General features: G+C 37.8%; 1 protein-coding gene and 1 long non-coding RNA gene across 4 annotated transcripts in view; one reads left to right on the top strand and one right to left on the bottom strand.

Annotated features, from left to right (window-relative positions):
* LOC142057510 (uncharacterized) overlaps positions 1-8,446 on the bottom strand; it is a 28,907-nt gene extending 20,461 nt beyond the window's left edge. Inside the window, exon 1 of one of the 2 annotated variants that reach the window (XR_012660670.1) lies at positions 8,392-8,446. This is a non-coding gene — a long non-coding RNA (uncharacterized LOC142057510). The remainder of the gene's footprint in view (positions 1-8,391) is intronic. The other variant, XR_012660671.1, reaches the window with a different exon arrangement.
* The window catches only part of OCA2 (OCA2 melanosomal transmembrane protein), a 158,700-nt gene that overhangs the window by 15,095 nt on the left and 127,389 nt on the right, over positions 1-16,216 (top strand). For both annotated transcript variants that reach the window (XM_075093648.1, XM_075093642.1), the window contains exons 5-6: positions 283-365; positions 710-863. In XM_075093648.1, the coding sequence (XP_074949749.1) occupies positions 283-365; positions 710-863 (237 nt within the window). The remainder of the gene's footprint in view (positions 1-282; positions 366-709; positions 864-16,216) is intronic.

Below are 16,216 nucleotides of genomic sequence, written 5' to 3'. Positions count from 1 at the left end.
GATTTGGCATCTGCTCTCTGGAGACACCTTCTGGTGTGTCTCACTTCTTTGACTGAGTGAGGGAATGAGAATAAGGATTTGCTGCATCCTGAGTGCCTGTAACATACCTAACTATGTGGAATTAATTTGGGGTAGTGTGTGTTTTATGCCCTGTCCACACAAAATTCTCCTAAATGAACAGAGAGGAGTAAAACCCTAGATCAGAGACACATCACTTTCACTGACTTTTTGCAAAAATTGACGTATTTCACTGACATATTGCCAAATGTGACTCTCTTGCAGGTGGTATACAACTGGTCTCTACCCTTAAGTTCGAGAAGAAATCAACAAATCATCACAACTAGAACCTTTCAGATACCAGACAGGTTGGCTGAGAAATAATCCATTGAAGTACTAGATTACATAGACTTAACTATGAAGGAATAGATAATGTTTTAAAAACAAACTATCACTGCCTGTTTCAGAGGGGCAGGAAATCATGACTTCTTGCTGCTTTTAAAATGGATTTACAAGGCTGGTTGTACTTGAGTTAATTTCCACACAATGCTGTTTAGAGGGATACAGCGAAAATGTTTGAAAAGCTGCTTGCAATTGTAAAGATATAGCGCATATACATGTATTTATAGGTACTCAATATGAAATTAAAGCATAAATAAAGCTAATGGTATTTCATTCCAGAAATAAGCAAAACTTCTCTTTCTTTCACCAGAGGCACCATCTTCATAAACATTCAAGCTTTCCTACAGGAGCCTGGAAGTGTTCCTCTCTCCATGAAGCATCAGTACCTTTATGCAACTATAGAGGCACAAGTAACAATTGCGTCCGTCATCTTAGCAGGTGTCTACGTGCTGATCATACTGGAAGTAAGCCAGTTTTTCACTTTGATTTTATTTTTCCCCTACATTGTAAATGGAGCACATGGAAGGGTTTCATTCTTGAGCTTTAATATATGTATGTGAATCCTTGCTTTACCATCAGTGTTTCTAGTGCAATGAATAAGGTATACGTGAAGAAACTGTGCTGAATTATAACTGGTTTTGGCAATTTATATTAATGTTGCAGTGATCTTGGGTATTTTCGATTAGGTTGTATTAGTGCTTTAATATTTTAACAGGATTGTAGTTTGGCTATGAGAGTGAAAATAAGTCTGGGTTATAAAAGGTGTGGAAAAATTGTTTTTAAGTTAATTATTTTTTAATGTAAGGCAAAAGAAAAAAGCTTTGGTTATTCCCTTTTCTAAGGCATCTCAAACCATGAATTCAGTGTACTTTTAAAAGGTTAAACTGAGCATGCTTTTTAATAAGTGACATTTAGAAATTCTTTTACTGTATTACTTAGAGGAAATGGAGTCTGAGTTAACATGAAGAAGTCAAGGGACAGGGAACTTTAAATACATGTTGCAACATCAACCTCAAAGCCTTGCAGTACCAAACCCAATGAAAATGCATTGGATCAGCACTAAGAATGGAAAACATGTCAGAAACAGCATTGGACTCCAACTGACTCTTTTGAACTGAGAACATTTGCTGTCTGATTATCTTGAAATAAAGGACAGATACTGGGGGGACACTTTTTTTTCTTTTAAATTCACATGAGCATTCACACTGTCAATGAATTCTCCAAGTTGAATTACACCTAATTTATACTAGTATGAAACAGAGAAGTGAATTGAATGAAGTCTACAAGGCACTCCATAGTAAATATGTCCAGGATGCTAATTTTTCTTTCACATCCCTTGTGTATTTTAAGCTTTTCATCCTGTTACACCTCAAAATGGTAAGGTAGTTAAACACCTTCTAATCAAATATCAGTAATGGGCCCACACAACATGACAGATGCTTTAGACATTTAGATTATGTCATTCAGCAATGGTGATTTATTTATGAAGCTAAAATTGCCTCTGTGTACTTTATAAATGAGCAAAGATATCTAATATTTAGTGTGGCGGGGGATTGGACTAGATTTTACTATAAATATATGTAGGCATGCAGCACAGCATCAAAATAATCTCAATACTTTTAAATGCAGCTTTTATTTTAAAAAAACCCCAACTATGCAACCTTTTCGCAATTGCAAAAACATCAGATTTTTAATGTATGTAAATGGTGGTTTCCTGTTAATATCCTAGAAAACTGCTTTGCAACAATTGACCGGTAGAAGGAAATAAAGGCTTGAAACTGAAAAGCAAAGCCAAGGAAAGCATATGTTTTCCTGTTGTTTCTAAGACAAAGCTTTAAAACAACTCATTATCTTATTGTTTCTGTGAAAAGATCAAAGAAAAATTTCTGTTGTTGGCAGAAAAGTTATTTCTGCAAATTCAAAGGTAGAAATAGATACTTATAAGTAAACTTTTTTGGATTTTAAAATGTGGAAATTCACCTACTGCATCATGATATTAGCTGTTTTCTCCATAACATCAGTAAGAATGGCAAATGTTACAGAGCAAATTTTAAGCTATAAATATATAAGCTGGAAATAATTATCATAGAAATAAAACTTGACTTTTTTTTTTGTTCCCTCATGGAGCTCTTGCAAGAGATGGATGTTAATATTGTTAGAATATGTAAGAGTGACTTACCTTACATTCAATATTTATAACTTTAGTGCCTGAAGTCCTGCTTTCTCAACACATTGCGCGCTCTATTCCATTAGCAGTCATCACTGTTAGAGAAATCAACTGGTGTTGCTGCAGGAGCGATCTCTCACAGATTTTAATTTTAAGTGTTGCTGCTCCCCATCTTTTATCAGTCTTTATTAGTTTCTTGTGTTTTATTCATTGCCAATATAGGTTCAACTTCAGTCAGTGTGGACACCCAAACAAGTTTTAGAGCTATATTTTCACATATTTTCTTATAACAATGAAGAAAGAGGAAGCATTTTGTCTGTTACAACTCACAAGAGCTACCCAAAGGCGTGCCTCTTGCTCCTCCTGCACAGCCCTTTCCCCCTAGCACAGATCATAGATCTTGTGCCCACAACCTCCTCAGCCCCACTGTCTTCATGTTTTAATCCTTCCTTCCCTTACCCCCTTGCCCTTTGCAGCCTTAGTTACCAGGGAGCATGCAGGAGAACAGGCTGTAAGAGCTTCTGCCTCCTGCAGATACAGATGATGGGAAAAACTGATGAAGTAAGAGGTTCCAGTTGGAAAATGAAGTGCATTTAATGTAAACTGTCTTATCCAACTGTCGTCATCTCTCTACTGTAGAGACAGGTGGTAAATACTGCTTTGAGGCAGTTTGCCTCTATGTTGGCGTCAGATCTCTAGGTCAATGTATGTCAAATACTGGTTGTTGTCAGTGAACAAGTCTTACTGTCTCAAGATGTGCTGCCCTTCAGAAAACATGTTAAGCTGTTGACTTTTATGTCTTCAGACATTTATTTAAAGCATTTTTTCTTTTGAAACTGATCACATGTTACATATTCATAAAATATAAATATGTTTCTGGTAAAAGAAGATGCCTTTTTTCCCTCTTTAATTTATGATTTCTTTTTTTATGCTTACCACAAATATGAATATTTTCTTACTTCACAAACCTACTCTGCCCCTTGAAAATTTGGTGTATTACTTTTAACTCTTGTTAAATGGGCATCTCTTAGTTTCATTTTTTGTTTAAAATCTGTGGGTTTCTTCCCCCCCACCCCCATGTAATCATCCCTTCCTTCAGTAACTAGACATTCATTCTCTTGAAATTGGTTTTTCTTCAAATACCAATCAGTTCCCTCTTTGCATTTCACTCTTCTGTTCCCTCCCCTTCTCCCGGAGGAGAAAGGAGAAAAAAAATCTGCTTTTTGTGGTATTTTTGAATTAATCTAATCTACACTATTTTATAGACTGTTGAAAACAGTGAAGTATTTAATTTTGTTCTTGGAAGCCTATACTGCATAGGAAATGAAAACAAGTGTATGTTCAAAAAAAAAAAAAAAAGCGTGCTAGGTTTGCCATTGTTGATCTCAGTTCTACTGCCTGACCCTTCAGGATTACTGAGGAACATAAGTAAGACAGGTTATAGGTATGTTTTCATGTTGGTCTACAAGGACTTCTGGTGTAAACAGCTGATGTACAGAGTTCTACAACAATGTTGCTGTACTAAATTAGTTCACAATGTATTTCAAGACAGTCTCTTTCTAGTCTTGATCCTCGAAACGTATAGCCTCTTTTGATTGAGAACTTGAAAAAAATTTCAAACAAAAAAGTCTTAGAAGATTTAATTCTCACACGTTTCCTTGTTTTTCAGCTAAGAGTGTGTTTTGTCTTTTGCTTTCTTTAATTTCCATTCTTTTTCCAGCAAAGCCTTTTTCTATGTATATATGTAATGTGACTATTTACACCCTATTCACTCAGATTCAATAAGCAGTGGTGTATGGTTGTTTCTGGTGGTACAGCACAGTCAAGGAAAATTAGTGTGGATAAAATCTCATTGTTTCCTCTTTACAATACAGTAAGATATATTTGTTTCCTCCCCTTTTGCCTGTGTTTGCATACACAGAGAATGGCATAATACACTGGTTACTCTGAAAAGAAATCCATCTGCCTATCTATAGCTTAAATATCTGTTAAAGTTATAAAGTTTTATTGGTATTTAGAAAAGTTTCTTGAGTTGATAATACTCTTATTAGTAACCATTAACTGCATATTTACAGCTATGTTGGAGCTGCATTAATTAGAAATATGTAAGGAGGAATGTAAAACATTTATTATTAAAGGACAGAGCCCATTAATTTGAATTAATTATTGTGTGCACTTCTCCAATATTTTTCTTTAATATATTTGTTTTATGTTGTGGGTTACAATGGAGTGTTAGCTGTTTATGATACTTAAATCAGCCAGCAGAAACAAATATGAAGGTAATGGCCTTCCTAATGCTATTTTATAAAACATTTTGTTTAGTCAGGAGAAAAGGAAGAATAACATTCATTTTACTAAATCAATATAAAAAAAAGAAAAAGAGGAGAGGAGATACCAACAGCACATCAAATGGCAGAAAAGTGATATCAGTGATTCTGTGAGAGCCTCCATAGGGCTTGTTTTATCACAGGAGCTATAATTTAGTTTCATATCCTGTCTTGTAGGTAGCCCTAAGAAAAGTCTTGTCAGGATCTTTCAAATGACATTTTAATGATCTGACATCTTGGATAACATTTACATGTCTGTATTTCTTCTTGAAACAGAAATACTTGAAAGTACAAGGTCTGGCCTTAAAAGCTCTAGCTCCTTACTAGCATCAAGTATGGGCTTATAATCACAATTTTTATTACTTTAATGGAAATTGAGAGTTTCTCTCCATATTACTTTTATATTATTAACTAGCTTAAATTATGAATAAACATCCCCTAAGCTTAATTTCTTTAACTCAAAGCAGAGTGATTTTTAATAGCAGCTAACCAGCAGAATTAAGCTGCAGACAGCAAAACCTTTGAGTGGTTCAGTCTGACCATTTTTTCTAGTGTTGTGGGCTGGTTGAACCAGTGTTTCCTCACAGGAAGCATTTTTACAAATGAAATAAGATCTTTGTTATTACTGCTGCCTACGCTCACACAGTCCAGTTTTTGCTTATTTGCAGTAATGAGGCTGTTTATTTGCACATGGAAAACTATGCTTTAGAGAGGGAATAGGAGAACAGAAGAAATAGTCACTGGTATACGAAACATAATACTAAGTGATGGCAATAGGCTAATCTTAAGGGAGATCTTTTTCCAATAAGAAAAGTCACAGAAACTAGTGATCAGCTTACTCAGCATGGTTTCTCACTTGCCATCCATTCTCATATTGATCTGTCTTTAAATATAGACAGAGAAGAGTGTGGATTAGAGTGTTTCTACCTCTACATATATCCTACCAAAAGATTAGTAGCAAAGGGACAGAAGAAAATCCATAGCCTTTATTGGAAAAGATGGTGTAAAAAAGAAAATTGTAGCTGCTGCTCTCCCTGGCCTTTGTGGAAGAGAATGTATTCCTGCTGCTATTGATTTCATTTGTCCTGGGATGGAAAAATTCTGAAGAGGAATTAAAACACTGCCTTAGGAGTTGGCAGAAAATTAGGGGCAGATTATCAGAGGAAACAATCTATCCTCTTTGGTGAAGAGTCCAAGCCACACCTCACTCAGAAAGAATAAAAAGAATAGAAGTTTGCCCTCATCTGCCCTCCTGTTTTGGGGAGGGAGGAAGAAAAAGAGCTCAAGATCAGGGCAGAGTGGGAAAGCCAGTGCCCCTGGGCATGCTGGCCAGCATCCAGCAGGGCAAGGGTGCTTTCCTGTACTCTTTTCCTTCCTTGAGAGACTACTGGTCCTGATTGGGGTGGAGGAGGTTGCCTTGATATTGTCTTTTCTGCAGTGTTTTACAGTGGGGTAGAAATGGAGCCAAAAGGTAGGGCCTGGAAAGCAAACTTCCCAGCCCAAGACAGAAATCATAAATGTTGTGGCTCTGGGGGTTGCACAGAACCTGAATCCAGCAGAGTGAAACCTAAACCATAAAAGCCAGTAGAAAAACATCTTGAAGAAAAATCTAGCTCCCTCTGGAGCAAGCTAGCTGCATCTTTCCTGGGCAGCATGTGGCTGTGGTTTAGAGTCCCTGTAACTCTAAAGTGCCATTACCATACAAAAGTCTACTGTCTACTCTTTTTTTCTTATTCCTCCCTCCCCCCACCCCCCCAGCTGAAAATGTGTAATATAATGAGGGCAGCCTTGCAGTCCTCATGAATAATGCTTTTTGGATGTAAACTGAGGGTGTGCATTGGGAATACTATCAAGGCATGTGGAGCAGATGGAGGCAGCAAAGCCTGCTGAGATAAGTGCTGGAGGACTGGACTGAACAAGGGGATCCAGACACAGGGCAGATCCATCTATCCTGTTCCCCAGAGTGAAATATTCACCAAATGGTACCCTAAACGTTCTCCCAGAGAGAACAGCCTGTGACTGAGCTAGCAATTAAGCAGGATGGACTATCAAGGCTTAAGGTAATTTCCTGCCCTTGTCTGATTTAGGAGGAGGGTATGACTTCTGTGCATTTTGAGGGGCTCAAAATTACTTTAAAGCAGCTGTGCAGCAGCATTACAAGTTGCTCCTGATGAGGAGCATTGGATCAGTGTCCCTGAGATGTTGGGATTTCTACCGCTTAAGTAGAGCAGAGCCGCTGCCACCAATGAGGGGGATCCAACAGGACAGAGCAAGCACCAGTTAGATAAATTACAGTCACTTTTCCTGCCATCACAAATGAAGTGCTGTAAGACAAGGACAGGATAAGTTCAAATCAAAACAAAAATACAGTATAACAGCAAGCAAAATCCTCAGCTGGATCTCAGCTTGATATGTTGTAATGACGGTTTTGTATTATTAATCCAATATAAATGTTGATTTTACACTGACTATTGCCTGTCTAATTGTTAGATCTATCTTGGTAGAAGCCTGGCTCTGCTCTGAATATGTGTGCTTTAAGAAAAAATATCTTCTTTTGGGTGCTATGGTACTTCTGCACTATGTAAACTGGCCTTAATTAAGAACTTTATAGGAAAAAATTGCCACTGGACAGTGCTGCTTGCTAGATGAAGGACTTGATATGATTGTCAGCTTTAAAAGATGCTGTCACCCAGGCTCTACTTTTCACATAATGTTATGTTTTTAAATAACAGGAGTCATATTTTCTACACTAAGTGTAAAAACTAATTTCCAAATGTCCATTTTCTATTGCCTTTTAAAACCAATTTTGAACTGTATTTTGTTCAATTTGTGAAAGACTGTCGAGCACAAATGTGTTGCCCTGCCTTGCATACTATGTATGTTGTGGGCTGGGATTTTTCCTTTCTGTTTGAGACAGGCAACAGAACATTAAATTAGCTTAATTGAATGGTGCTGTTCAGCTTCTACCCTGCCTATGGCAACCAGAGGGGTAGAGAGGCATGAAGTCTTAAATTTTTGACAAGGTGTTGGAACAGGCACTCACTTCTAATGCACGCAAACAGGGATGAGAACCACTCAGCTTTTCTGGGGCCTCAAATGATGTCTTCCTTCAGCAAGAGCAAGGGCAAAAGTGAATGAACAAATATGAAAGAGTAGAGTGTAGGAGGCAGGACTGGAGGGAGATGCAATGGCATGATCTAAAGAGGAAAAAAATATCCAGAGAAGAAAACTAGATGTCGTGGTTCAGCCTCAGCTGGCAACTAAACACCACGCAGCCACTTGCTCACTCCCCCCCACCCCTGTGGGATGGGGAAGAGAATCGGAAGAGCAAAAGAACTTGTGGGTTGAGATAAGCACAGTTTAATAATTACAATAAAATAATAATTATAATAATGATTATGATAATAATGACAATAATGTTAATATAACAAAATGGAAATGGAAGGGAAAGAAAAAAGGAAAAAATCCCACAGAAACACAAACAACACAGCCGCTCGCCATCTGGTGACCGACGCTGGTGGACCCCAAGCTGTGATTGCTGCCTCCTTCCCCCAGCCAGCTCCTCCCAGTTCACATGCCGGGCATGACATTACATGATATGGAATATGCCTTTGGTCAGTTTGAATCCGCTCTCTCAGCTGTGCCCCCTCCCCTCCCGGCTTCTTGTGCACCCGGCAGAGCATGGGAGGCTGGAAATGTCCTTGACTAGTACAAGCACTGCCCAGCAACAGCCAAAACATCTGTGTGTTATCTCAACATTTTTTTCATGCTAAGTTCAAAGCACAGCACTATGCCAGGTAGAGTGAAGAAAATTAACTCTATCCCAGCTAAAACCATGACACTAGAGTGAGAAAGGCAGGAAATGTCAGGGATGAAAGACTTCAAAGGAGCTGCTGGTTAGAGCAGAAAGCTCCCTGTAAAGGTAATGTAAGCACTGCCGTTTGCCATATTGTTGTTCATAGTGCATGGCTGTAATTCTGTATGGTTGTATTACCCTAATATTAAAAGAAGGCTGACAGAGATTCACACAGGGAAAGTAAAATAAGTTTGGTCCTCACTTTTGTTATTTGCTCCATGTAATTTCTTTACTAGAAATTCACAGTCTCATTAGTCTTGAGGATGGTGAGATAACTGTGGAAATGCTGATGGTGGTATCTTCTTCAGTTTGAGAAAACATTCCAAAACTACGAATACAATGAGGGCCTTACAGTTGCCATGAGCAATGCTTTCAAGACACAAAAATGAGGATGTGCATTGGGAATGATATCAAGGCACGTGGAGTAGATGGAGGCAGCAAAGCCTGCTGAGATAGGTGCTGAAGGACTAGACTGACACTTGCAAAAGGGTTTTGTAAGATGGAAAGCTTGTTGCTAGGCCAGCCTGTTGATATACAACGGCTTTGGTCACGTCAGCCCACAGTAGCGGTCTGGTTTATCATTTCTAGGTAGCAACATTAGTCCTTTAAAGGCTCACGACCTAGATCTCTCTACTTTAGTCATATAGCAAATGTTTTTTTGTAGCTAAAATATTACAGGGCTGAGGTGCCTTGGCACATAAAAATGATCACCAACCCGCCTTTCCACAGGGCTCCGCTTTCTATTAATCTGGCTTGACTCAATGCCCTGATTTACAGAACATCAACTCATTCATCTCTGTGTGCCTCTGTCCAATTTCACATTAAGACAAAACCGCTAAATTCATAGTAAATAAAAAGACTCACTTTTAAAATTTGACTCTGAGGGGCTCTTAAACTATCAGATGTTACTGGATATTCCCCTTTTGGTGTTTCCTGGAGGAAAATATCCACCTATGGCTATAATAATATAGATATGGAAGACTCCTCTTTTTTGTATGAATCTCATAGGTATTATTAGGTATGACACTATACCTTTTTATCCCTAGTTTTCATTATCAGTATTCTGAGGTGGGAGGTTATTTCAAAGCCAGACTTGACCTAGAAGTCAAGCAGTCATTTCAATCCTCATTATATAGGAATAAACCCTCTTCTGGTTCCTCTGGCCAACATCTGTACAAATGCTGTTTCCCTCCTTTGTTCCTGACTCTGTTTTTTTCTCCAGCTTTGCTTTTCCCCCAAGTTTCCAAGGCATGAAAATATAAGGGTTTCAACAGGCTTGTTCATCTCATACAGTAATGATATGTTTATCTTTGCATCATTTCAGGGCTACTTTGAATCGATTAACTCAATGTTCTATATCAGCATGAAGCTTTAGTCTATCCAGTTTTCTCTACAAACACCAAGCAGTGACATCACTGAAGAGGAAAGCTCATAGACAATGAAAAGTTTGCAAATTGTGCACATCGTTGATTCAAAGCCTTTGACAGGGCTATGGAGTAACAAATACCTTTGCAGAATCTAGAGTCAGCTTATAGATCTTCTATATATAAAGGGAATGAATTAATCAGATAATTTATTCACAGAAAATAATTTAATTTAATAATTTAATTAAGTCTCTTCCTCTTGCTCTTCTATGTATTGTGTTTCACATATAGAAAGAATTGATGTCAGCTGGTGAAACTTAATGTAATTACTTAATCATAGGTTTTCAGGGTTGTTTTTCCAAGGCAAAACTCCCAAGATATCCCTATTTTGTATTTCTTAGCCTGTCCAGTCAACATACCATAGGAATATGGTATTCATATGGTATGTTGAAAGTGACCCCACCTGGAATATGAGACCCCACCTGGAGTGCTGTGTCCAGCTCTGGAGCTCTCAATAAAAGAAACACATGGAACTGTTGGAGCAGGTCCAAAGGAGGGTCACAAAAATGATCCAAGGTCTGGAGCACTTCTCCTATGAGGACAGGCTGAGAGTGTTGGGATTGTTTAGCCTGGAGAAGAGACGGCTGCGGGGAGACCTTATTGCGGCCTTTCAGTACTTAAAGGGGGACTATAGGAAAGATGGGGACAGCCTTTTTAGCAAGGCATATTGTGGCAGGACAAGGGGTAATGGTTTTAAACTAAAGGAGGGTAGATTTAGACTAGATATAAGGAAAAAAATTTTTACAATGAGGGTGGTGAAACACTGGAACAAGTTACCCAGAGAGGTTGTGGATGCCCCAACCCTAGAGACAATCAAGATGAGGTTGGATGGGGCCCTGATCAACCTGATCTAGTTGGGGTTGTCCCTGCTCAATGCCGGGGGGTTGGACTAGATGACCTCTAAAGGTCCCTTCCAACCCAAACTATTCTATGAGTCTATGAATAAAAGTTACACAGGTGTTAACTTGTCTTGGATACAATATAGTATTACTTTTAATCACATTCTATTTAGAATAATAATCTTGTGTAGTGCCATCTTATATTTTGAAACATTGCATTAGGATGTGTCAAATTGCTGCCTTCTGTGCCTTTCCCTAAGGCATCATTGCTCATACCATGACTTTCTCCATTGACATTAAATCAGAACAAGGAATTTGGCATCCTATCTGAGTGAAAATGGGTATTACAGCAGAATGTCATGGATGGGTGCTTTCTTACCTTGGGGTGGTGTTGATGTCCTTCAGGAGTTACAGTTTGCTATATATATATATATATGTATAATCTAATGTTTCTATTAAAACAAACAAACAAAAAGCAAAAAAAAAACCAACCAAACAACAAAACAAAAAACAAACCCAAGTGTTTTAGGATTGGGAATTTGTCTGTAAAAAGAGCTTAGTGAATGTAGATGGAACATAACTTTCACAGAGTCACAGGGATCAGCCATTTATTGTCCAATTAATAAGAATATATGTTAGCACTAAAATATGCAATTAATTTTTCCAAGTCCACAGACCTCTTAAGTCTGTGCTCTTAACTGATCTTGGGCACATATTTCATGCATGTGGTAGTACTATTCTACTGAAGCACCACTGAATTCTTTTAAAAATGAGTAAGCTGTTGGTCCACCTTTTTTTTTATTTTTCAAGTAAGGCATACCTATGTACAGTGATGCAGTTTTGACATATTTTGACTTACAAAAATGAGATTAATAAGATTTCCTAAATATTTAACCTAATGTAGAGTTTTATTTTATGATTTGCATGTCTGTATGTAAATATATATACATAGTACCCTAATCTGCAGATGAAGGTATAAATGGCTGTTCCTGCTGTCACTGATTTTTGTGATGCCTGTAGTCATTTTGGGATCCTTGATGTGCATCATCTTTCAGCAGCTGTACACTACGTGCTTGCCTCAAGAGCTGCTTTAGTCCATCCTTGAATACCGCATAAGTATGTCACACTTTCTAAGCTATGACAAGCAACTCCCTTTTGCTTCATTAAAATCCCTACAGAATTTACTTGTTATTGCTTAAGAAATTCTAAGGCAATTAATTTTCCCTCATCATTCATTTTGCACTGGCTTTTGAGACACATCCCTTGTAAAGGGGTTCCCATGTGCTGGGAAGAGCACCCCTCAGCTGAAGAAGCTGCAGAACTGCTTCTGCACAACTTGTGAACTTGTGTAGGTGGAAAACCAAGGGGAGGAGGGTGAGGAGGCAAAGTATTAACTGCCATCACCAGCTGAAGCGGACATATGTGGCTATGCCTTCACTAACTGGTACTGGTTAGACAGTGTCTTTAATAGGCGAGCGTGAAGAAAATCAGGTAAGTATGGCTGGCTCCATTGACCTTCCTCTTCTGCTGCTCTGATCTCATTTGTACGTGGCTATATCCTATATTTCTAGTCTATTGGTTTATAGTCTGTCCAAATTGTGCAATTTGCCAGAAGTAAACCAAATTCTCATAACTGAGAATTTGATGCCATTCAGCTTTGAAGTGAATCTTCTGCAGGGCAGAGTTGAAATATTGCAAGGCTTTTTTTGACACTTGTTTCCTAACATAAGCCCAAATTTTAATTTATATTGCTTGACAGACTTAGGAAAAACTACCTAAAACAGTTAGCTAAATTATCATTGTTTTTCTGCAAATTTCAGTTTTGATTTCAGCTTCTGATGCCAGTGTCAGGCTTCAGCATTAATTTTCCAAACCATAAATGGATCAAATATGTGTAACATGCGAGACTGAAGTTTTGTCTGTATCCTCTAAAAAACAGCTGGAATAGTCCAGGGCAACGCAGACCACCAAAGTTTATAAAGTACATGATGACAAATGATAAGATAATCTCCATCAAGGGATTTGGCTGATGAACGCATTTCCAGAGGCAGTCAGGCTAATACTGTCTTGATTACCTTTAGGAAAAACAAACCCTTTGTCTTTCAAAACAACCTCTTCCACTGCTGACGATATCTTCTTTTAACCCAATAAACCCTAATTACAACGTTAAAAGGATAGATATAAAACATGAAGTCAGGAAAAAAGTTATCATAGAGCAAATTTTAATCCCCTTCTCTCCCTCCCTGTACCCTCAGAATAAAGAATTGAACCGGAGACTTTATAAAGTCTAAGAGGGAGTTGGCTGTGGATTTTTAGGGAAGGTCTCAGCTACTCCAGAGGCAGATGGAAAATGCATAAAACCCCTATGCGGATATAGGCTTGGGAATAACTGCCTCCTGTTGAAATCCAGCAATGCTGCCACTCTACCAAATGAAAATTAATTTCTCAGTAAGAGAAGTAGTTTAATGCAACAGGCTCCACTGGAGAAAAAAATGGATAAGAAATGAGTTGAGGCTGCATTTGAAGCTTTACATTAAAGCCACTGACAGTCATATTTCCACTGCTATTTACCACTTATAAAGAAGAACCCATGGAAATAAAATATTTGGTATGATGTATCATTTATCGAATATCTTCACCAGTGCATTTTGGAAACATGCATGACCTGTATTTCAGCTGGGAAATGTATGCTCTGAAATAGCATAAGGTCACCATTCAGTTGGCTTCTAAATAATTTCCTTTTACCTCCTGGAGCACTGTACAAGATAAAGTGTTTGGAATTTTGAATAATTTTTATAACGATGTTGTTGCAGTCTACCAAAAGATTTTATGAACTCTGTGCAAATATTCCAAAGCACTTTCATATAGATAAAGAAATTTAAATCTGGAGAAGGTATAGGTTGCCTAAATCCATTTTATATTATAGTTCTGAAAATGAATATTTTTAATTAATATCAAGCACAAAGACTTGTGGTATAAATGATTTGGGTTCCTTTAATTTCTTACCTTAAATTTAACTCCTGAATTAAAAGTATGGAAACTCATACAGAATCAGCATTCAGCACATTGTGTTCATCACACAGCAGGCAACAGTGAGACAAACTTTCCACAGATAATTATGAAACAAAATCGCTATAGAAGTTTTTCCTAATCTTTGCCCATTCTGAATTGACCCTATAGCATGACCCTGTGATGTTGCTATCACAACACCTACATTGTTGATGTTATTTTTAATAGGTTCAATTATTGCAATCTTAGCTGTTTTCATTATTTATATAAAATTATGTAAATATCCATTCCCTTTTCAGAAATCTTTTCAACTCTCAGCCTAGTAATATCCTTTATCAGTGAGCTCTGTGAGTGAGTTGTGCATTGTAAAGAGTGAAATATGGGCTGCGCTGTTTTCAGTAGCAGTTTGTATTGAGATAACTGTCCCTTTGTAAAAGCAAAGCACCATCCTTTGCTGCTTCATTAAGTCAGCACTGCTAGGCATTCTTCAGACAGAAATAAAGATGATGTTGATGGTGAAGATGTCCCTTCTGTGAAGAGATTATAAGGTTTGTAGTTGTGTTGGGAGGGGAGGAACTCTAGCATGCAAACTGATAGACTAAAGCCTTTGTATCTTCCTTGTCTATTCTGCCTTTTTTGTCTCAATGGCCGTTGCTAGTTTTTTTAAGGAACCTTTCCAGGAAATAAGGCAAAAAAATTTTTTAATAAGTGCATTTTACAGAGTGTGCTCTGTCTGATTCATTGATATTTGGTGATCCAATTGTGGGACAGAAGAAATGAGTGAAAAGAAAATAAGAGGTCATTTTGGCGTATGGCTTTGACAGAATGTGTAGGGCCAGAGAGGGTGGAAGCATGTGAGAAGGTATTTATGTGCAAGAGGGTGGAAACAGAAATATACCTCTGAGTTACCTCAGAAGGCTGTAACTGGTTGTCTCTGTCATGAGAAGTCTACTTACAGGGACTGGGTTAACCAGTGCTTAGGGCCGTAGGCCTGGACTTACTTCCTGAGTTCAGTCACCCTTGCTACTGAAGTAACTTTTAGCCCATTGTTTCCTTCTGCTTCCATCTGTAGTTTGTAAAATGAAAACTCTAGCCGGTCAGGCTGATACAGCCAACTCAAGTTTATCATCTTATAAGCAATTCCTATTTGAGAGAGAAACTTGTTATGAATCTGGGTTCTTTTATTGTAATAACCTTTGCTTACTAGAGAAAGCACAAAGGTAGGCACTTTCTCAAGCACAAGACAGATCAGATGAATACAGATGATTTCTCACTTCATCTTTCAAAACGTCTTTAGAGTCAAAAGTCCAACAAACCTCTCAGCTTTCCTGGAGTTTAATCTCTGTGTTAATTTATTTCTGAGTTCTTTCAATTCTGTACACAAGCTTTTGTTTATAGCTACACTCTGAGATTCATTCTGAAATGTTTTCATACTCCTTCCAGGCTTTGAGAAGGTTTGGGTCAGGTCTGTACTATTTTGCAAAAGAATAATAATGGAATTTTACCTAATATAATGCCCTCCAAATATGCATTAGACAGAACTGTGGTTCAAAGAGTGTCACAGCTTATAACCTGTATCTCTTAATTTCTCAATTTGTTGGCTTTAAAAAATACCTTTACAAATATATTATTTGTTTGGGGTTTGCTTTATGTGAAAAGAAAATTTGAGTAATCTATTTTTTCCTAAACCTCCCCAAATCTCAGCTTTTGCATATTTGCATGTCTCAGAATTTACATAAGTGAACTTTTTAGGCTTTTTGTTACTGTATAACTTCCACTTGATAGTTTGCTGCAGTGAAGAGTTGTACATTTGATAAGTTTCTCTGTAATAGACCTTTGCACCCGAATAGTCTTCGTTCATTCTTCAGGATACGTTTTTGTATATCCTTCTTGAAAAATCACCAGGATGAAGGAACTGACAGATGTTTCCATTTGTACAGCATTTTTTCTCATCTTTCTGCAGAAATGAAAGCAAATTTCACCCATAGGTGACAGCAAACTCTTGGAAAAAGAAAATGCAGTCAACCCAGTGTATGCAATTAAGTATACAATGGTGACAGCCAAAATGCAAAAAATCTCAAGCCAATCAAATCTCAGCAAACCCATATCTTTGAGAACTGCAAAAGAGCTATTTAATGTGCGTGGTGATTAGATGAGGAGAAAGCCTCCAGCATGAGGATGGCTGAGCATTCCCC

Source organism: Phalacrocorax aristotelis, chromosome 1, assembly GCF_949628215.1.
Source record: "Phalacrocorax aristotelis chromosome 1, bGulAri2.1, whole genome shotgun sequence".
NCBI lineage: Eukaryota > Metazoa > Chordata > Aves > Suliformes > Phalacrocoracidae > Phalacrocorax > Phalacrocorax aristotelis.
This window is presented reverse-complemented; position numbering and strand designations above follow the sequence as displayed.